We start from the raw sequence: 24084 nt of genomic DNA on the forward strand, positions 1-24084 counted from the left end.
ATATTCGAACACGTACCTGTTTCAAGCCCTGCACTATATTTTATTGTACGCGAACCTAATTTACCCTCAAAATATATATATATATATATATATATATATATATATATATATATATATATATATATATATATATATATATATATATATATATATATAGATAGATAGATAGATAGATAGATAGATAGATAGATAGATAGAGAGATAGATATGAGTTGCTGTTATAAAGGCTTAACTTAGTGAAGTGAAGATCAAGATGATATAAACAAACTCCTGACGCAGGATGACATTGAGGGCAGCGGGACATATCTCCCAACCAGCCAGACCCCTACATTCCCCTCACAGGGCTTGAAACAGGGCTGCAGCAGAGGCACGGACATATACTTAGGTAAAGCCGTGATTACACGACTATTTTAAAGGTAGCAGTTTTGAGGTAGTATATATATATATATATATTTTTTTTTCGATGCAATAGTTTCCTTTTATCATTCATGACTCCTGCATGAAGTATGAACCTAAGCATTTTGATAATACTGAAATAACATTAGCGTTTTCATCCTAACTCAGCTCATTAATTTCATTGTTACTCTTTCCCTCGTGTAGATCAGGGTTATAAAGAAAAAACATTGTATTTATTTTTGCCCAAAAATAAATAGTTACTTGAAATGAGTAGACTAGGGCTATTTTCGTAAAACCCAAGCTTTCTTTTCTCCTTAGTACAGTTCACTGACAAAACAAAGTCAGAACAAGGAAAGAATCAATGACACATGTATTACACGTTGATGTGCTTGTGCCTAATTATTATTCTTGCTCCATATCATTTCAAACACTCTCCAGAGACATCAGTGCAACATTTTCTTCTCATTATAACTATATGGATGTTGATAATGCATAAACTCTTTGAACAGATAAAAACTTTTTAGCCTTTTCTCTTCATACATAGATTTAATCATTATCAACATTTCTTTGCTGGCACCACAATTTGTACCACTGCTAGCACCAAAAATATGTGCCAGTTAATCTAATCTGGTCATGTATTAAATCTAGTTGAGAAACCCAACCTTTTACTCACCTCTCTGGTGACCTACACTCAAAGATCAAGCCAACAAAATATGCATATAAAGAGATCTGCTAATCAGACTTGCGGACGAAGCCACCCAACTGGATTCTACCATTGAGGAGGAGGATTGGTAAAAGAAACATTAGGTAACACTTTCTAGAATTTACTTGGGGAAATAACAATAAGTAATCACTTTTAAAACAATAATTAAATAAATAGATTAATAATGACAAAAATGAGTAGCAAGCCTTAACACAGATAACCAGGCCAAGGAGGATTCCCTACCTAATAAGCCTCTCATTCTGGGTAGTGACCAGGAACCTATGGAATCCTGTTATGGCTTATTTGTGAGATGGGATAGTCATGGATGGAGGAGTCCTCAGACAACCAAGATGGACATGGCTAGGACATGGTGGTAGCTACTGCTACTTATGAACCAGGCTCCCTTGTGTTTGCTCAGGCCGTCTGGTCCATCAGCCTCTCGTCACCACTACTCATTGCCACCAACTAGAGTACACACCTGTATGGAGATGGGGTTGTCACTCACTCCAGTCTGGTAACCTGTTGCTGCATTGCCACTGGGTTTATGTTCTGTTTATACCCACCATATCTGCTAGGAGGTTTGGGGGGGCAGGGGAAGGCACTACTGTACAGGGTATCAAAGGAGTTGGACCTGGAGCAGGGGAGCATAGGTATGCTTACTCCATGTGATGTAGCCAGAAGGAATGCTGTGACACATAACAGATACATCTATACATTGTGTATCCTTCCATGGAAAGCTGACACCACAGAATTGACTAGTCCTTTTCCTGTACTACTTAACATTACTGGATCCATCTTATCATCCCCAGAACCTAATTCACCTATCCTAAATCCTCCTGTACCTGATTTTGCTTCTATTTTCATAAATTACTCTCATCTGAGTGGGTTACACTTGTTCACTAACACAAACACCCACAGCTTGCATGATTTGAACTACCAAGAAGAGTGGGGTGGGGAATGAGATTTTCAAGGAAGACTAGTACAAGTTAATACCCCATCATAAAATACCACGTTACATTTGTATAAAGTTATGTTAACAAGATGGTGTTGCTTTCCTGTATAATTGCTAAGTCTGCCACTGTAATTTATTCATAGATTATTTTTTGTTCATGATATCACTTATTAATATTTGTTATCTGTCACTTATCATATATTCTTACATTTACTTTTCCATCTGAGTGTACAGCTTCAAATTGCACTCAATTGCTTTTTTCCTTCTAGAGAAAAAATTTCTGTGTGGCATCTTGTGCTGCCTTTCCTGAGGACAGTTTATAGAGTCCTGAGCTAGAGGCACTGGAAAAAAGGATTGTATGTGCATTTTATGAGTGCTGATATCCTTGCTGTCTTGTTTAATTTTCAAGAGTTGAGTTGGCTTAGCTTGATGTTTTGAAGAGGTTAACAACCTCTCTGAGTTCAGCGACAGCCATGCCTCGCTGTATGAGGATCACTGCCCATCTCCTGAATGCACTTTCTGAGTTTCAGAAGGGTGTTATCCCTTTCATTGGTGATGCAGTATCTTGGTTCATTGTCTCTTCAAAACACAAATCCACCACAGACCTGCTGTAATTCCTCTTTGTTCTCTGGATTGAAAATGCACCACCTTTCAGAATGTCCTTGGCATTTGGATTGAACCTGTGCTGTTTTTAAAGCAACAAACTTCTCCACCATGCATAATTTGAGCTGCTGAAAGTAAAGAACACACCATCACTCAATAGTGATAACTGTTAACATCATTAATCCATACTGCATGCTGCAAAGCACAATAAACCCTGTTCATCAGGTAGATATAAGTGGCCCATTAAGCACCAATACTGCCTCTCTTCTCTTATGTTGTTTCATGGAGGAAACTTTTGTATTTGTAGTGCATATTCTGAATGTGAACATCATGCTCCTGTGCTTGACATTGCTGGACAGTCATAGCTTGCTAATTCTGCCATCAATGGTGAGTTTTCAAAACTAGTGGTTGTCACCAGCTGGCAGCACAGACACAAACTCTTCTCTCACATACATGCAATATCAGATATACCTACAATGTTATTCTATTTACATGAAGATGCAATGGGCTTGTATAATATATTTTTCTACGTAATCCCTTCTAAGTAGTAACACAAGTAAAATCAAACTATTTTCATGAACAAATGTATATAAGTTGATTATCTAGTGAATTGGCATTTAGATTTATTTGGTCATCTTAAGATTTCCAAATGAATACACTCTTGATTGAAAACGTCTTAATCTAGACGACAGTAAACATAAAGGCAACATGTCTGTGACAGTCAAAAGTCCAAATTACATAGATCTCCTTCCTAGTTTATGGAAACTGCAATTTTAATAAAAAAAATTGGCAACTCGAGTGTCCTGGTGATAGTAATGTTGTATCTCTAACCAAAACAAACACCTGACTCGGCCGCGCTGGTTGAACTTAAGAAGCACGTTGTTGGACAAGAAGTTGAATGTTGCTACGGTGCCCATCTGCACTATGCCCTAAGCAATGGATTATGATAACTGGACACTACAGCAGCAGCAGGATTGCCTGAGAGATGTTTGTTTTGGTTCTCGATTACTTTGCCTTGTCGCTCGCTTCGTGAGAAGGATGCTAAAATCCCCACAAAAAAAACTAGAGCCATATATCACAATGTTACTGAGTAGGTTGTGTCATACTATATAGTAGTGTGATTTTTTATTTTTTTCATTGTCCAAATCAATAGTTTTTATACTTATAATATGCTTTATTTAAGAAAATGCTAGCAATTTACTTGATAATCACACAAAAAAATAATTAATTTGACCACATTCTCTCAATATTATCCATACTGGATATTGAAAAGTCGATACATCATTTCAATAATATCATGATGATCAATGTTCTATGCATCTTTACTTACCTGGGATTTACTACAACAATATTTTAGTTCTCTTTCCTACAGTTAGATGAGTAGCAATGACATCTAGCGGTTTAGTTCCGAAAACTCCCCATTGTAATGAGTTCTCATCTTCAGTCATTCCTTCAGAGACAAGAAACTCTGAAAACAATAATTTTTCCATGACTGCTGCAAATGTCTGGTAGATTTCAGTGCATGTCATAGAATTTTTCTTCATGAATCCTATAGACCCTTCAGCAAAGCATAATTCATGACAAATTACTCATCACGATTAATGCCATAAATTTAAACTGAATGGCACGTGGCAAAACTTGGTGAGTGGTGACATCTGACAGTTGATAGTGCTGAGAAACTTTCTTTGATTTTTGGTTTTCCAGAAGAAAAACCAAAAATAAATTGTTGGCATTAATTTATAAGGCTCTAAAGAAGGTATTTTGCAATGTTTCAATCTCGTGTTCATCTATCTATCAATCTATATACCAGGCTGACAGCCCCACATGGAGTGGCCCAGACAAAGCTTCACATCATTCACAATCTTAGCCCTATCAGCCCATAGTGAAAAGGGATAGTCTTGTGGGTCACTGTATTACACTCCAGAAGCTAAGACATAGCATAACTCTGAATAAAAGAGGATCCTTGTTAGTGTTAGTGGACTCCTTTTAGATTTGGGACCTGCTGCTGGATGGAAAGCCTGAGGTAAATGTGGTGTTATCGGTCATTCTAAGTTCATGATGCTCCAAAGGAAGTTTTATGAAAGTTTCAAGTATATACTCCTGAAATAAATGAACACCTTTTCAAAAGCTCCTGGTGGATATAATGTCAGTCTTGATACTGTTGCCATTGTTTATTCTGTGCCTAGGAGACTCCAAGGAAAATTTACAGGTTTGTTATTAAAAACCCACCAAAAAAAAAAAAAAGCCTAATTGGTAGTGTGCCACTGTGTCCCTGCTGTCCCAAATGTAAAGATAACAAGGAAACTTGGTAAAGCTGCCTTGGAGACCTATCAAGAAGGCCATCATTTTGAAGTCTCCAATAACCTCCCAACCATACTCTTCATATTTCAAGGCATCTAACACTATTGTATTCCTCTTTGAGCTGGATAGAATGAGCGAAGGGAAGAGATGGATACATGTCCATGTTATGAAGTAGCATTGCTTTGAGGCTCCTGCTTGAGCTTTCAATGAAGAGGCACCACTCGTTTGGGTTACTGGCGATTCCAGTTGCTTCAAACAGATCGGTCACATTGTGGCAAAAACAAAGTTCATCTTGACAAGTAAAAGAGCTTGAAAAATGCTGGTGACACTTTCTCTGACCTGATATTTTCACTTCTAATAAATTCCACTGCTTGAGTTTCTAAGTCGAAACTCGGCATTGGACTTTGTGAGACTAAGGTCTCTGATCAGATCTTTGACGTCATTTTGGTTAGGGTAGTAAGGGTTTCTCTCCTCAGCTGCACCTCAGAAATCTGAATTAATGACTTCATCTTCTGAACTGTTTTCCCTTTCTAAAAACTGCTGCTCTCTCTTTGGAGGAGTGGGTATGAGGAGCTCAGAGCAGTGTGGCACTGGCATAGTGGATGACAGACATAAGGTCTGGATATATAATGGCAGGTTAGTTTCAAAACATCGCTGCCCATATCAGAAAAAAAAAAGTTCAAGGGGAATAATTGTCATTTTCTTTGATTTCTAGATAAAAGCAATTAGGAAATAACATTCACTGACCAAAGACAAAAAAGTTAAAATATTGTTACACAGTGATGTTCTGAGCAAGAATGGAAGTTTCCCCTACGCATGTATTCATTACCATTACCATCCAAAATATCTTCATGAACTTGTATCTAGACACAGGATGTCACATGAACTTGTACCCAGACACAGGATGTCACCTGTACCTGAACCCATGCATGGAGGCCGCCAGGGACCAGGTGGGGTGGAGGAGGATGAGGACTTAACTTCCCCAGGTGGCCTGCCTCCTGGTCCTGTGCTTCCATCTTCAAGTGATGAAGAGCTAGACCCAAGTGACCCAGGGAATGCTCCTCCAGGTTATCAACCCTTACCTCAGGATTTTGAAGCAGTATGTATTTAAATTATGAATATGCCCAACTTTAGACAAGTACATCAGTAGAATTTCACTTATCTGCTCTTGTATTTAAGAGTACGTGTGCTATTTTTTTCTCTATTATTTCACGTTTGTGTCTCTAATTATATTGGGACTATGTATTTAAAATTCAATGAAAGTACGGGAACTTCTATATCTTGACATTTATCCCTTGTCTTTCAAGCTCAAAACCACTGTGTATTCCTGGAAAACTTGTACCTTCAACTTTCTTTCTCAATGAGGTGCCAAATTTTGTATTAATGAGTGATTAATTGAGAAACATATGGCTTAACTTTATGATATATGATGGCACAGATGTGCCAACTACTTTCAAGTTATCAACTTTGATGCCCATGAATTTCTTTTGATCTAATATTTTCAAGTGGGTAATTAATTTAATTTAGGTTTTATGATGTACTGGTATTTCAGCATACAAAATAATGGGAAATATAGCAAGACAACTTAGTATCATTATGAAAATAGAATACAAAAAAATACAATAAAATAATATTTACATGCAAACATTAATTTTTAGGAAATATAGGTAACCTATGTCATGCCAACATTTCCCATAACTTTTTCTGTTAGTTGTTTTATAATGTAGAGATGGTTCTGATCAGAATTTTATCAAGGGAGAATTGCGTTCCTTCTCTCAACTCAAACTTTGCAAGTTGTCATTTTTGTCCTCTATTGCAGCATTCCAGCTGGCATCACATATATGCCTTACCCTTTATCACTCCTTGTATGTGGAGTCATATTTAGCCTTTCCGTGTCATCTTATTTACACATTTCTCCACCATCCTCATTTGTGCAGTGCCTCAGCTTTTTTTTTTTTTTTTTTTTTTATGTTCATCTTGTTAGTAATTCATCAAGCTATTCAGTCCATTATATTACTTCACATCATTATATCATAACTTTCTTCCATCATTGGTATTTTTTTCCTCCAGTGTGCCATCTGTTTCTTTCTTCGTGTGGACTCACCTACAAAGTTTTCAAATCTCTTGCCACACTGGTGATGAAATGCTGTTTTCATAACTAGTCCCCTCAAAATGATTGGTATGTCTGGTTGTAATGATGGAGGTCAAGGACATGACAGTGGAATATAGTTTATATCATTTTAGTGATTATCTGTGCTTGTAACACAGGACAAGATGTTTTAGAATTATTCTTTCATATATCTGAGTTCAATTAATTTTTTGTACTTCCTTCTGCTGTAAAATTTTTTGCCAGCTATATTCAACTTCAAGAATTTAGAATTCCTTTCCTTTTACTTTCTTCAATCACAGTTTACTGTATTTAAAAAAAATCTTTTCCAAATGTTATTTACATAGTCAGAAGTACAGAACAGTAATCAGAATGATCATCACATATTATTTTATTCAGTTCTTTGATCTAACTGCATCTCTCTCTCTCTCTCTCTCTCTCTCTCTCTCTCTCTCTCTCTCTCTCTCTCTCTCTCTCTCTCTCTCTCTCTCTCTCTCTCTCTCTCTCTCTCTCTCTTTCTATATTATATATATATATATATATATATATATATATATATATATATATATATATATATATATATATATATATATATATATATATATATATATATATATATATATATATATATATATATATATATATATATGCCTGTCACTTGCTCTACAGTCCTTAGATTTATTTTCTGATTACTCAATACTAAAGTTACATAATTCATTTCTTGAATCATAATATGGGTGTACTCCTTTATTATTTTTCACTGCCAAGATTCTTAACCAGGCTTCAATTTACTACTCCAGTTGTACTCAGAACATGACTGAATACCTTCGCATCAGTTCCATTACTTCTACAATGTCTTTTGCAGCTACATAATCAAACATTTTATTTCTTGGCTTATTATATGCTTCACCCTTTCTCCATATAAAAGTAGAGTATGTCATTGCTTAGAACAGCTATTTGCCAACAAAACTTCTTCATTATGCTGTGCATACTTGGCTGGCAGCCCTTACAAAAGGACAACAAGGCAGGCGCGCGCACATGCACGCACGCACACACGCACGCATGCACGCACGCACACACGCACGCATGCACACACGCACGCACACACGCACGCACGCACACACGCACACACTCGCACACACACACACACACACACACACACACACACACACACACACACACACACACACACACACACACACACACACACATCTTAGGATAACAAAAGAAGAAGAAAGGGACTTTGATAAGGATATAGTGAAGAAATATAAAGAGAAACCTAAGCTTTTCTATAGCTATATAAATGGTAAAATGAAAGAGTATTGTTAAGTTAAAAGGAGGCAGAAGGACATATGAAGATGATGAGGAGATAAGCAAAATTATGAGTTTTAAATCCATATTTGAAAAGGAAGCAGATTTTGTAGTGCCTACAGATGAAGTGTCAAATGAAGGGTTACATGAAATTAAGGTGGAAAGTATGAAATTTACAAGCTGTTGAGTTATTTAGATGCTAGAAAAACAATGGGACCAGATGGTGTGTTAGGATGGGTATTGAAAGAATGTGGAGACCAACTAGTGGAGCAAATCTGGAATGTGTTAAATAGTTAATTGAAAGAAGGAAGAGTGCCTATAGAATGGAAAAGAGCTAATATAATGCCTGTCTATAAAGGTGACAAAATGGATTCACTAAAAACTACAGGCCAGTATCATTAACTAGTGTCATAGATAAACTCTGCAAAATTGTAATAAAAAAACAAATGGGTGCAGTATTTAGGAGAAAATTAAGTAATTACAGATAAACAATTTAAATTTTAGGCAGTAAAGATTGTGTGCTACAAATCTGCAGAGCTTTTATATCAGGGTGATTGATGGGGTGCAAGAAAGAGATGGATGGGTGGATGTTGTATATCTGGATATAAAAAAAAACATTTGACAGGGTTCACACATGAACCTTCTATGGAAACTGGAAAATATAGGAGGTTTAATAGGCAAAACATGAAGTTGGATGCAAGGCTATTTGAAGGACAGACAAATGAGGACAATAATCATAGATAATTATAATACTTCAAGCTGGAGTGAGGTAACAAGTGGAGCAACACAAGGATTTGTAGTAGTATCAATTATGTTTCAGATTTACATAAATGATATACAGAAAGGATTAAATAGCTACATCAATGTGTTTTGCTGATGATGCAAAGTTGTTAAAAGTTATTTATAACGAGCCAGGAGGATTTGAAGGAGCTACCGAGATGTTTGGATAAAATTTATGGTTGTAGTCTAAAGTGGAAACTTAAATTTAATCCTAAGAAATGTCATGTGTTGGAAATAAGAAAAAGTACAAGGAGACCTACATGGAACTATAAAAAAAAAAGTACAAGGAAACCTACATGGAACTATAAAAAAAAAAAGTACAAGGAAACCTACATGGAACTATAAAATGGCAAAGATATGATAATGATAAGAAATAAAGAAAAGGACTTGGGGATGATTATATATATATATATATATATAATATAGTGACTTTAAGTAACTATAGTGGCTTTTACCTACATGGACATGAATATAATGAAAAAAATAATTACAACCATGATATGCCTCAAGTTGGAATACACTGCAGTTGTATGGTCTCCACACAGGAAAAAGGATATAAGGAAATTGGAAGGAATACAGAGGACAGCAACAAAAATGGTAACAATTGAAAAAAAAAAAAAAAAAGACTTATGAAAGAGCGACTGGAAGAAATTAGATTAATAACATTGCAAGGGAGAAGGGAAAGGGAAGACTTGATAACAATCGTATGGAAAAGGTAGACATAAGTTTTGGAGATACATATGGATGAGGGAACAAAATGTACAAGAGGATATACAAAAAAAAAAAAGTAAATGCCTCAGTGACGTTAAGAAATATAGGTTTCTGTATCGAAGCAGTGATCTCTGGAATAATTTAAGTGAGGTGGTGGTTATAGCTGTTACTGTGAGCAAATTTAAAGAGAAATTGGATAACTGCAGATATGGAGAAGACAAATGAGCTTTAGCTCAGGGCCTGTACAATACAACTAGGTAAACACACACACACACACACACACACACACACACACACACACACACTTTTACAATTTATCTTTGACCGTTGAGTAACATCGTCATGTATTCTTATGGAAATATTTCTGGGAGGCCTTCTAACTAGAGGTTAGGAAATAAGGGAGTAGGATCACCCCTTTTTTTTTTTCATCTTTTTTCAAATATTAAGGTCCTTTGACCTCTACTTCCAATCCCATGAGTTGCCTTTATTGCCATGTGGTGAACACAGACACTCAAGGGCTTCAAACCAATAGTCTAGAAATTATTGTCATTGAGGTTAATTTTCACTCAGCCTTTTTTCATTCTCAACAGGATGATGAGGACCAGGAGAATGGCATAGACTATAGCTCCCTTTCAGGCCTCATGTCTGCCTTGGCCACCCACGGGGCCCACACCATTCCTGCTGATGAAGATGAAGGAGCTGAAGCTGCAGGCACTCAGGAAGATGATGGAAAAAGAGATGTCTTGCCTCTTGCAGGAGAGGTAAGAAATTATTGAGCAAATTTTGAACAATCTTAGGATTCAAAATGTTATCAGAAAAATTAAGAATGTGGAAAAGATAAGTTTTTTTTTTAAGTATTTATCTAAATTATTGATTACAGTATACACTTTTGACAAAAATAGGATAACCATAAACAAAAGTGATTAATAATATTAAGTTGGTGGATAGTTGAGCCTGAATTACTAAATATAAGCCAAATAAATTCACATATTAAATAATATTAATGCATACCAATTTATATCATAACATATAATATATTTTAATAACTTTTGAGACAGAAAATAAGAGACTCCAGACATTTCTCACTTTATTGGGCTTTCAAGTTTACCAATATACATTCACCTCTTGATTTAGGCATTTTTAAGGTATACAGTTTTGGAATATCCAGTCAGCATTAATAAAATACTTATACAAATAATGTGATTGGACTTAAAAGGACATGGTGCCTGGCTTATGGTCACACTCGTTCTTACTTCCACAACTGTAGATACAAAATACATATATGTATGTCATATGTTAGAATGACTTGAAAGTTAACAAAAAGATATATATATATATATATATATATATATATATATATATATATATATATATATATATATATATATATACACAGTAGGGTATGCAACAACTAAACTGATTTTTGCCAATGTAGTGTTTGTTATGGCAAATGTGCGTTATGGCGAATGAAGAACCTACGGAAAAAATTAATTGGTTCCAGGGAACCAGAAAACAATATTTAAAAAATCACAATTAAAAAAAAAACATCAAAATGAGCACATTTTCACTACCAGATTTGAGATAACACAACAAATATATACAGTACCCTCCTGAGTTTTACACCTAGTTCTATATTCTTACCATCCTGAGTTTCGCACATTATTAACCTGAGTTTTGCGCTGGTTTGACAAGTAGGGGTCACATTTACCTACTGTCAGTATCACATGGAGATATACGGTAACTCCCGCCTAAGTCAGAGCTAGCTAGCACATGGGACACCTGGGCTGTTGGGCTGAAAAGAGTCCCTGATTACATTGGAAGGTTTCTGTCAAGTTGTCAGGACACATGATTGATGTTGTTGATAAACTCTGTAGCAAAAGTGTAGTAGGTAACCATAACTGTTGTATATTCCTGAAAACTGTAGCAGAAGTGTAGGATATACCCATAACTGTTGTATTTTCCTGAAAAACCAAGCCATTCTACACCTTGCAACATAGCAAAGTATTTCTCTTATATGAAAAAATATAGCACAAAATAAGTCTTGTCTTTCTTTAAAAATGTTTAACTATGTTAAAGTCTTAGAAACATACTCATTTTTAATATGTCAGTACATCTTTTGTCAAAAAAGCTGAAAACAATTTGGTTATTTAAGATTCAGGACATAAGAAGATCTTGGGTAAAGATGGGTTTGTTTCTGCTGACACCTGACTACACTCGAGTTGGTGGCGAGGAGGCAAGGTTCAAGAGCTGCCTTAAAAATTAGGTTATTTGGATGCAATATCCACTTTCAGTACACCAGGGACAGCAAAGATCAGGGGACAGACACAGGTGCAGTAACTGTCGCAGTGCTGTACAAATGTAGACAATAACAGCTCGGAGCTCATCTTGGAGTGAGGACTGTGTCTGGTCTCACTTGCCTAATAATGCATATTTCATGTATAGTGGATTACACAAGCTTTACACCAAAAGACATACTAATGTGCTAAAACTTGGTACGTCTCTAAGATTTAAGAATAACTTAAATGTTTAAGAATGGACAGATTTTCTTTTAAATAAGGGAAAATTTTATGTTGCAAAATGAAAAATATTGCTGAATTTTGAAGTGAAAAGAACTATGGTTATTTTTCCACATGTCAAATTTTTGCTGTGAAGTTTATTGACTACATCACTTATTGTGTTCTGATACTTTGACAAAGAGCATCTAGCACCAAAGCAGTTAATTCATGATAATTAGGAGCTCTTTTCAGGCCAGTAGGTCAGTACAGTGGTGCTGTGTGGTGACAGAAAGCTTAGGAACTCCCCACCATTACTCTCTATATATTATATAATTGGTATATATATATATATATATATATATATATATATATATATTAAGCTCTGGTATCAACAAAAATACATATAATAATCATTATATTAATTATATAATAATATAATAATCATTATATTAATTACCAACCAAACCATTTTCTTCTAAATCTAACTAGCACTTGTCACTTTATTCTGTCACACAGTTGACACCAAAAAAGGTAACAAAATTCTCAGGTGGTGTGAGTGTCTAGGCACCATTCAACTACAAGTAGCTTGATCCAGTTCCATGGGAGGATGGAGCACTGATAATATCTGACCTGGCAACTCAAAACAGACTGTGGCCTTGGGTCCACTTGACAGTTAAGTGATAAGATCTTGTTTTTTGTGCATGCATTCCCAAGTTGACTTACACAAGTTACAACTGTTACATATCTTTCCATGTCACCCACCAGTGGCTACTAAACTACCTATCACTGGTGACAAAATAACATCTATGGTTGCCTTGTGCTGAGTAATGAAAATATTCAAGAAACAACAAGTACCTACTGTAATTAGTGAGAAAACTGTGCACTGGTGAGTTGAGAATACCATAAAAATTTCAGAGACCCACCTTAAAAAAACACAGGGATTCTTTTCTTTCCATTCCTTTCCTGTTAGGTCAGGGTTACATTCTATATATTTCAAAATGTTCAAGGTTTGCTGAGCAACTTTCTTACCTTATCCAGGCCTCACCTCATGTGCTGGGATGGACAGTGTGGCCACTATCTCTGGACCTTTTGACCCACCAGTACACAGTTCACTCTCTAATTCCAATAATATTAATTGTTTTATGAATATTTTTATTCCTTGGCACAAGGCAAACACAGATGGTATTTTGTCACTAGTGATAGAGGATTTAGTAGCCATTATATGGTGATATGGAAAGATACACAGCACTAACTTGTGGAAGTTAACTTGGGAATGTAAACATGAAAAAATCTCTTTATCACATAAATGTCAAATCTATGCTAAAACCTTCAATGTGTGAGTGTGCCCAAGGCTACCATCTGTCTTGAGTTGTCAATTCATGTTACCATTGCTCCACTTTCCATGCAACACAATCAAACTATTTGAATGGTGCACCAATGCTCACACTAACTGAGAATTTTGTCATCTTTCTTGGCACCAACTGTATGCTTTCATTCTCTTCTGTCATTCAGGCACCACCCACTTCCATTTCTTTACATTAATTTCTTCCACATATAGTCTGTGAATGCTGATCTTGTGTCGTATCGACACATGAGATACTCAGGAAGCACGGTTTACTTAAGGCCTCTAAGCAAGCATAAAATATGGGCAGGGAAAAATTGACAAGATACTTATTAGCATAAGTGCATTTCTCCTTCTCACTCACACCCAATGACCAGTATTAAACAGGTTATCAGTGTCAGTGTTCATTGTGTCTTTGGTGACACGTGATTGGCTCTGTTCTCATGGTGAAATGCATAATGTTCTGTGGTGTTTGTAGTGATGAGTGTGAGGCATACAAGCATGATGACATCATAGATCTTTACATGACAGTCTTGAATGGTGTCGATGTAGCAAAATATGTGTATTTAAAAAACGAAAAACTTCCAGAACCTCTTATAAAAATTTGTGACGGGGAGGAACTGTCTTCTCACAACCACAGTGGTGGCATCTCTATCTTTATCCCATGGCTTGCAGGTGGACTCTAATCCAACTTTTATGGTAAGACAGCTGAAGGGAAGCAGTGGGGATGTAACCATGGCTGTGAAAAGATAATGCTTCACTGCCCCTCTTCTGGCAAATTCTGGAAGCTTTGCATCTTTTAGTTCACATGGTTTGTAATATTAACACCATTCAAGTCTGACATGTGAAGATCTGACCATGATTTCTCTGCCTCACATTCATCACTACAAACACCACTAAATTAACAGAACATAATGTGTTTCAACCCAAGAAAAAGCTGGTTACACATCACCAAAGACATAATGAATATTGAAACTGGTAATTAGCACTGGTCATTGTTGCTATGGGTGAGTGAGTAGGAGAAATGCAACTGAGATGCCAATAAGTCAATTTGTCCCTGCTAATTTTTTATGCTTGTTGAGAGGTTTTCAGTAAAATGTGCTCTCTGTGTATGATGTACCACTGTGATGCAAGATCAGCATTCACTGACTATAACATGCATTCGTATCACAAGCATATTATGTTTGGACACAGTGTCAGTCACTCGGTCTTCCCTTATGTTACTTATGAGACAATCTCATGCATTCTCCCATTCACTAAAATGTATTTTTTCGTGCACTCCAGGTCACACGTCCTCCTGCTGAGGTCTCATTCGTATGGTCTCATTCGTGTTTTCCATATCTACATCATTTGCAAATTCTGACTACCATTTTACAAATTTTATTTATTTGGTCTGGCATACTAAAACATGCATTAATTTCTCCTATAATTATCACTCACTCTCCAACAGTCTTCTTCAATGCACCACCATACTTTATACTGTTCTCCCTCAGCTGTCATTTAGACCATAAGCATTTTCACTTTGACTTGTCATATTAGTCCCCTACATTTAATTTACAGTTAAAACATCTTAAATCCTGGCACTTTCTTATATCTATCAAAAAAACTTTTAAATTCTCTTTATTTTTGTAAAGACTTGCATCCTTATAGATCATCACATCCACTGTCATACGCATGCACATCACCTCTCAATTGTGTCAGTCATTCCTGCTGAGTTAAAAATTTCAGTCATTCTGTTCCTTGCAAGCATCCCCAAATTTTACAACACCCCATCCTCATAGATTCATACAACCAATCTTCATGCAGTTATTCACCTACTTGTTTTTTTTTCCTCCTCCTCATTTGGTCCTCTGCATGTTTTCCACATCAGATCACTTCCATACTACACACTAATCTTGCCCTCACCCACTCACACAAGTATTCTTTCATCTTGTTCACTGCTGTGCCAGTACTTATTGCCTTGCTGGCCAGTTGGCATTCAGTACAACTTGCAGGTAGTCTATTCAGTTGAATAATAGGATTTTCAACCACTGCCAGACTGCCTCATTATTTCCCTTAAATCTTGAACGGCTGAAATTGAACATAAGAACATAAGAAATAAGGGAAGCTGCAAGAAGCGACCAGGCTTACACATGGCAGTCCCTGTATGAAACACTCCTACCTATTTCCATCTGTTATCCCCATCCATAAACTTGTCTAATCTTCTCTTAAAGCTCTCTAGTGTCCTAGCACTAACTACATGATTACTGAGTCCGTTCCACTCATCTACCACTCTATTTGAGAACCAATTTTTTCCTATCTCCTTCCTAAACCTAAATTTTTCAAGCTTGAACCCGTTATTTCTTGTTCTACCCTGGTTGCTGATCCTAAGAATTTTGCTTACATCTCCCTTGTTATAACCCTTATACCACTTAAAGACTTCTATCAGGTCCCCTCTTAACCTACGTCTCTCTAGAGAATGTAAATTTAACCGCTTCAACCTCGCTTCGTAAGGAATACTCCTCATCCCCTGTATCCTTTTAGTCATTCTCCTCTGTACTGATTCTAATAGACCTATATCTTTCCTGTAATGTGGGGACCAGAACTGCACAGCGTAGTCTAGATGAGGTCTGACCAGCGCCAAGTATAACTTTAATATTACTTCCGGCCTTCTACTTTTAACACTCCTAAAAATGAATCCTAGTACCCTATTTGCCTTGTTTCTGGCTTCTATGCCAGAAACATATTGCCTCAGTGTTACCCTTAAATCTTGAATGGCTGAAATTAAGGTAGACATGTAAATGAATATAACTTGGAAAGTGGTTTAAGTGATGGATACGCTCCTCTGCTAATAATCTCCTCAGTTTTATGTTAATGCTGTTAAATCTTAAAGCTTAAGTTCAGTATGCTCCTTAAAATTTTACAAAATTAGAGCAAGAATGTTTATTGTTTTGGTATTTCTGCAATTGGTAAAGTACTAAATGAATACTTAAGTTTTTTGTCACTATCCTCTAGTCAGCACAGAAGTGGGAGGCAGAAGTGGCGAAGGAGATAGCTGTGGTGTGGAACTCGGATCCTCCTGCACCTGACCGCCTGCAGCTCGACTGTGGCAAGGTGGAGCAAATAAAATCTGCCATGGCTTCCTTCACTCTCCCTGAGTCAGCCATTCCTCCCTGGGCCCAAAATCTGTCAGATGAAGAATGGAAAAGCCAAGTTTCTAATCTGTTAGCTCGACAAGGCAGCCAGTAACTGCATTTCACTGGAACATCTGCTTGTAATTTTCCTATTAGTGTTCAGGGAGGTGATCCTGTACTGGAATTGAGATGCAGGATTTTCTCCATACTCAACTGTGTTAAGAATCTGGTATATATGGTGTGATGTGTGCCTCATTCCTGAGTTTCCCTCTTTTGGAATGATGTGAACAAGTCTGAGGCATCACAATTTTTTTCCTCACATTGTGTAACACAAGTGAGTAATGGGATTGTGTGCACAAACTTAAGAATTTGCTTTTATATATAGATGTGAACTGAGAAGAGAGAATATTAGTGTTCCTTACACATGTAAACCTGTTTTTCAAAACTGACCTCATCTAAATATTACATTCAGTGATCAAGTAAGATACACACAGCATAACAGATTTCAAGTTTTGAGGTTGGTGAATATAGCGTTTTCTTGTTTACTTTTGTACTTTCTTCACTACATTTTTCACATTTGTTTAACTGTAGACAAAGAATAATTTATTGATCTCCATGTAAGCTATATATATCTTTAATATGTACATATACTGCAGTGATAAATAGAAAAGAAAATATTGTTGCTCCTTTCAGTGTATTGGGTTTCTTTTTAAATCAATATTAGAAATCTGCAACAGTTAAAACAAATGGATATACCACAGACAACTACAGTTACTTTAAAAGTCCTTAAATTTCATAGTTGCTATTTTGAGCTTTGTCAACATTATGCATGCCTTGCTCTTTAATTTCTCAAAATATGAATTTTCAGAGTACATGTATGGCAACTGATGGTCTGTCACAGTTTAATTATTTTCTGTGTCTGAACCTATAATAAAATGTGTCTCCCTTAGTCTTGGAGGTTTGGATGATGACAGCTGTGGTACCACAGGCAGTATTTAAGTGATTTCTGTAGTATGTCCTCTGCCCTATGAATGAGTATATGAGGGAAAGCAGCATATGTGTGTGTATAATAAGAAATAGCAATAAAATTACATTTTTGAAAATAAAAATTCCAATCTCATGAATATTAGTAACTACAATTCATTGTACTGTTGTAATGTATGTATGAACATGGTTTTGTTTGCATAGCTAAAAGGTGCCACAACTGACCAATATATAAAGAGATGGATAGAAAGGACTAATGACATTTCTTTACTGCAAAACAGCAGTGACTTATTAGAATACTTTTTGTTAAAGGCAAATGCCTCCATCTGAATTAATTCACCTTTGAGCTTGTGGTGAGCAAAGGTGAAAGGGTCCTTAGCTAGGACGACAATGTTGATTGGTCTGCAGAGGCCACAGAGAGAGAGAGAGAGAGAGAGAGGTACGGATGAAGGGGAGGGGAGGCGGGAGAGAGAGAGAGAGAGAGAGAGAGAGAGAGAGAGAGAGAAAATTTAATTAGTAGTAATATTACTAGTAACAATATTTATGCTTAGTGTACTACTGGTTCATCTTCACACCTACAGGCCTAGGCTTACATTATTCCTATTAACGGCCGCATTACACGCACGGTAATTATAAGATAGTTTTTCAAGGAAAAAAAAGTGCTTCTAATGCACTGGCAAATCCGGTATATATCTCAATAAAAAGTGCTTCTAATGCACTGGCAAATCCGGTATATATCTCAATACTACATGATTAACTGTTCAGTTTTCAGATGTATGAAATTTTAAAAAGTGTGCATTACAAGTGTGTGTAATATTTTTTTCAGTACTCTAAGGAAACCCATGTCAAGTATTTCCTATCAGTTGCCTTTTTTAAATTTATTTATTTTATTCAATTTCAAATGAGATATCTATTGCGGTATATTCATAACAATGTATGTCAAGAGCTGCCAACAATGAACGTAAAGGCTTTCTCATATCAATATTTAAGGCAACCCTGCCCTTGTGTTAAATAGTACATTATGGTTTGTATCACCAGTTTTTGCTCCCAATGGTTCACATCAGGCAATGGTAACAAGAACTGAATGAGCTATAAGTGAGCCGAATCAGTGACAATCTAAATAGAAATGGCAGACAAGTGTATACGTGTTGTATATACATAATCATAATTAATATAAATTCATAAATATTGAGAGAGAGAGAGAGAGAGAGAGAGAGAGAGAGAGATTTGCTTCAAAACCAGTGAGGGGTCTGAGAAAATTTTTGAAGGGACTCAAGCCACAGGCGGCACCACTCCACACACGAGATTATGGCAAAGTTACGGCTGAATTACTGTTTTTGTGACTTGGCCATGAAGTCATTTGTGTGTCCATTTTCATTTTGTGGTGCTGAACAACAGGAAATGTGCTTTTTCGGATCTGTATTTACAGTATGCCTTTACTTTTTATTTTGAAATGCTGCAGGCTCTCATTTAGACTATTTTTAAAAGGCCATATAAATTCTGGTTCTCAAGGGTGTGCTTCCCACTGATAATGTGGTACTAGAAACGTGAAAACACCCTTAAAAGGCCGATAACTAACAATGCAATCTGTTAAAAATAGTCGAGAATAACATCCTTTGAGACGTTGGTTACAAATCAGTAAGGAAAGAACATATATGAAACACTGGGTGCTTGATAATTAATGTATTGACGTGAAATTGAAACGTTAACTGTTAGAGGGAACAGATCACGTTAATATGTGAGAAGAATAGGAAAGACGGAAAATTTTGAAGAGTCTGAAGCAGAGGAAAGATTGAATACATTATAAATTAACCCTTTGCTATGGCTTCTCAGCTTAATAAAACTTTTTTTGTAAATTTAGGGAATAATTTTGAAAGACTACACTGACAGTAGAAAAGGATAATCGAGTATTTCAGTATTTTCTTTATTGTTTGTAGTCATATGAATGAGTTCTGTAGGACCTTGATTTACTACAATAATTCATATAGTCATTATTAGTCAATGAGTTAATGGAAAAGCTGTCCTCAAGAAAAAATGCACATGATCACAAAGACTGAATGGCGCACGTTGGTAAGTGAGGTGCTGGAGGTTATTGGGATTGATTAATTGGTTGATATAATAAAAATATATATATAAATAAATAAAGGAAATGCGTCGCAACATCACGGTCATATGGCACCGCTACAATATATTCAAAGCAACTGAATAGATTAAATATTAAAATAGATGTAGCAATAACACAATTGTGGTAGTAGGAAAAAAAACACATGATATAAAAGGATATGGAATTAATCAGAGAGAAGTAAAGTGCAACAAATTAAGAAGGCTGGTATTTGAATGCGTTAATTTCAAGTGAGGAAATACTAATCCCAGAGTTATTAGGAAAATCACTAGACTCTTCGGGAACTCCGCATTTCCCATACAATTTATTTAGCTTTTTCTCGACTAATTTTCAACAATCTGTAGAGGATTTTTCTTTTTTATATACATATGATTTTAATGATGGTTTAGCAAGGCGCCTGCATCACCAACGGTAAAAAGCATCCACAAAAATAAACATTTTCCAGTTGGTAATGGAGACGCCTTGTTAAAGCATGATTAGAATCATAAAGAAAAACATCAGCTTTTCGTACACTACAATGATGGTTTAGCAAGACGCCTGCGTCACCATTGAGAGAAACATCCATGTAAGCCCGAACAGTAAACCTCTTGAGGCCTTTGAAAATATTCGTGATGAAAAATAAAAAAAGAAAAACTCAAAGCGTTTCAATGCACAGTCTGGCTATGGCAATATCTGAAGGTGACGAATTTAAATAAAAAATACAAGAACAAGGTCAGTCATTACTTAATACAATTTTGCTGACATGTGAGACTTGTTTGTGTAGGGAACTGTGAAAAATAAATAAATAAATAAATAAAATAAATAAATGGTTACCTGTTACGTTTTTGTTTTTTAAGTCACCATGAGAAGTACTCGTTACAGTGATCTCTGCAATCAACTCAAATCTCAGTCCTATTTTTCTCATCTCATTTAGAGCACCTTTCCAACGAACGATGCCACACATTGATTTTGAGACCCAAATATATTGGTTAACTCTGACACATCGTGTGAAAATATAGAAAAGAGAAGGAAAAGGCGATGTTAGTCGTAAAGTGAAAGTTTTTAATAATTATAATAGTAGTAGTAATAGCAATAGCAGCAACAATAGAAATAGTAGTAGTAGTAGTAGTAGTAGCAGCAGAAACAACAACAGTAGCAGCGGTAGTATACTACTACTTTTACTACTATTAACTACTACTACTGCTACTCCTGCTGCAATACCACCACCACCACCACCAACAACAACAACAACAACTACTACTACTACTACTACTACTACTACTACTACTACTACTACTTCCACCACTTGTACTTCCACTACTATCACTACTATATACACTACTAATACTAATGCTACCAATACTTTTGCTAGGCTTGATAATTGGTTTCGTAGTTTTGTTTATCATCGGTGCCTTTAATGCCTTATATTTGGGAAATGAATAAAATGAATCACCTAATAATACTTTCCATTTGCTTTCTGTTGTTTGTACCCAGTGTTGTCTTTGCGGCCGAAGTACGTACAGGGACGCGGAGCAACCTGAACCACCAGTGCCGGGCTGACCAAACTTAGGCTCAGGACAAATAAAGTACTAGTAACACATGCTTCATGAAAAATTTCCTTCTAATCAATAACTTTTACTGAAGAAAATATTATAATTTATTATTATTATTATTATTATTATTATTATTATTATACCATTATCACCATTGTTATTATTACTACTATTGTCATCATCATTTATCTGTAATGGTTCCACCCACAGCTCCACTATACCTTCCACGACTGCCCAGCTCGCCGGACTTTTTTTTTTTTTTTTTTTTCTGGTGACCAATGACTTATAAGTGTCGGTGCATTCCTTTTCGTGCACACACAAATATATATATCATATATTAGCTGTCAGTTTTTTCATGCACTGCGCCAGCATCTACAAGCCACTCCTTGAACAGTCTTCTGGCGCGTTAAAAACACAAGTGAACATTGGGGTGTGGTGCAGATCTCATACTTGTAGCTTGATGGGTGGTCTTTGGTCATACTTCCTTTCATCCAAGTTTTAATCCTCTTTCAATGTCTTGCGGTCCTTTGCAACTTTTACTGCTTTACCTGTCCACATTTTTGTTATTCTGTCACTATTATTTCATCCTGCCATTCGAGTTAACATTTTCGTAGCGGCATCTTCCCTTTTTAAATCGATCAAAATTCTGGAGACTATCAATGATAGATACCACAACTAGAACCAAGGAGCGAACGACAATCATCCAAGGATAATCCAGCAAAGTTCTCGGTCAAGTCCAGCATGGCCTTTGCAGACATTCATCAACATATACTTGAGGTAGGGTTTCTAGTACCAGTCCCCGCCCTTTTAAGGAAATGCGGACACTTTATGGGACACGCATCACTCAGTGAGGAGTCACGGCGTTACCAATGCCCGATGCGAAAACTCACCTTCCTTTGCAAGCCACCTTTTTTTTTTTTTTTTTTTAAGGATTGTTGTTTCATACCAACCACTACCGCTTTCCTCCACCAAACACCGTCTCCTCTTCCTCCAGTCTTCTCACACGTCAAAATTTTGTTACATTCCCTTTCCTTCTTTTCCTCCTCTTCCTCTTCCCTCCCTCCAGCTCTTTATTCACCACTCATACCGACGCATTCCACTTATCGTAACATGTCCACACAAGCTACTATGCACACATTCTTCTTGTACTTTTACTAATTCTGCTGCTTCATATGTTTTCTTTCTCCCAATTTTTTTTTTTTATAGTCATTTTGCGCATCCATCACAGCATACCTATTTCTGGAATCTTATCTCCATTTACCTTTCCTGTGGATTCGCTAAAATCATTAACCGATTCTTACTAGTATGATTTATGCGTCACAATGATCTTCAGGGCACACAGTCACCCTATTTTTTGACAGGTGCACGAGATGCGTCACAGCCAGGGTGCCTTCCTGGATGGTGAAACACCTGTAATGCCACAGTCCCTGCGTCATCCGTCCCGCCCCGCAAAGGCTTAACTCAGCGTCATGCAAGCAGTCACATTTCATTCCGTCATTAGTGGACGTGAGTCCACACTTCCACCTAGCATGCTCTCCTCATTGTTATTTTAAAGCTAATATGTGTCTCCGTTTCAGACATGTGAGTGAGCCTTGGGTAATCTAATTAACGAAGTATACGTAAAGGTACAACTAAGGTAATCACTCAAGTGGAAAAAAAATCCGTACTGCTCCACGGAGCACTGTTCCTTGAAAGGCGTCGGGTAATTCACATCATTTATAAACCTTCCCAAAATATTGCTAATATCCTCACGGTAAATTTGCCGCAGCATACCACACACACACACACACACACACACACACACACACACACACACGTTCGTACGATTAGCATAAAAGAAGAAAAAGAAAAGAAAAGGCTTCTGAAGCTGACGTGGCATCCTAATGTAGTCCCAAAGGCGGCGGAAAGGTTAAGGCCAACCAGCCCTGCAGACCTTGCCATGCAACAAGTATTCGCATTGTTCCCGTGACCACAATGACTCGACGACAGTTGTGTGTAGGAATTACCACATCTTCATCGAACCGCTGTAATCCTTGACCATACGATACAGTCTACGCAGGCACCTTGAAGGTCTGTACGTCACTATAAATACATAGATTGCAAAACTGGTAAATGCACACGCAAAACTTTTAATAGGTGGATGAGATCCCCTTGTGCACACCACCAAGACCTTCAGCCAAGCTACGCTGAAGAGCACTGACAACACCCTCAGGTGTACACCGCGGCAAACACGGCAAAGGAACAACTGTCCGGCAGGATCAGCCACCACCAATGATCACTACAACATGGCCGCACTGTCTCACCATGTCTGAAGTTGTGGAATATGGGTATACCACTTGAGAGAACTCACATCCTCCCCGTTACCTCCTGACAGGACAATGGAGGCGCCACAAGCCTGTGTGTAACAGCAGGGAGAGAGTGGTGTCCTCGCGAGTCGCCTGGGTGTGGCCACCACCGCTAGCTCCTCCCACACACACGGCCGGCTCCTCCCACTCCATCTCTACCGCTTACTTCGCCCTGTCAGCCGATCTGCTACAGGCGCCCGCCAAGACTCTTCTCCATATTTTGTGTCTCTTTCCTCTAATCTGGTGACAGCATCGGGAGCCTCGGCTTGATGCATCGCCCGCCGGGA

The 24084-nt window shown here is 37.0% G+C and overlaps 1 protein-coding gene and 1 long non-coding RNA gene across 2 annotated transcripts; one reads left to right on the forward strand and one right to left on the reverse strand.

Annotated features, from left to right (window-relative positions):
- The first annotated feature begins 247 nt into the window (after positions 1 to 247).
- On the forward strand, positions 248 to 17763 carry LOC135109308 (male-enhanced antigen 1-like). The gene is made up of 5 exons (XM_064020641.1): positions 248 to 385; positions 5513 to 5591; positions 5853 to 6054; positions 10455 to 10625; positions 16696 to 17763. The coding sequence occupies exons 2-5, from the start codon at positions 5521 to 5523 to the stop codon at positions 16927 to 16929; spliced, it is 678 nt and encodes a 225-aa protein (XP_063876711.1). The 5' UTR covers positions 248 to 385; positions 5513 to 5520; the 3' UTR covers positions 16930 to 17763.
- Positions 1205 to 23858, reverse strand: LOC135109316 (uncharacterized). Its single transcript, XR_010272657.1, has 2 exons — positions 23756 to 23858; positions 1205 to 2782 (listed from the first exon to the last, which is right to left on the reverse strand). It is a non-coding gene; the product is annotated as an uncharacterized LOC135109316 (long non-coding RNA).
- Between the last annotated feature and the right edge of the window lie 226 nt (positions 23859 to 24084).

The sequence above is a fragment of the Scylla paramamosain genome, chromosome 2 (genome assembly GCF_035594125.1).
Source record: "Scylla paramamosain isolate STU-SP2022 chromosome 2, ASM3559412v1, whole genome shotgun sequence".
Taxonomy (NCBI): Eukaryota; Metazoa; Arthropoda; class Malacostraca; order Decapoda; family Portunidae; genus Scylla; species Scylla paramamosain.

Excerpts from the sequence above, each read along its gene's own strand:
- LOC135109308 (XM_064020641.1), top strand. The coding sequence starts at position 5,521 with ATGAGGAGCTCAGAGCAGTGTGGCACTGGCATAGTGGATGACAGACAT. Across the intron at positions 5,592-5,852 it reads GTCTGGATATATAATGGCAG|ACACAGGATGTCACCTGTAC; the intron begins GTTAGTTTCAAA and ends ACTTGTACCCAG. Across the intron at positions 6,055-10,454 it reads TACCTCAGGATTTTGAAGCA|GATGATGAGGACCAGGAGAA; the intron begins GTATGTATTTAA and ends CATTCTCAACAG.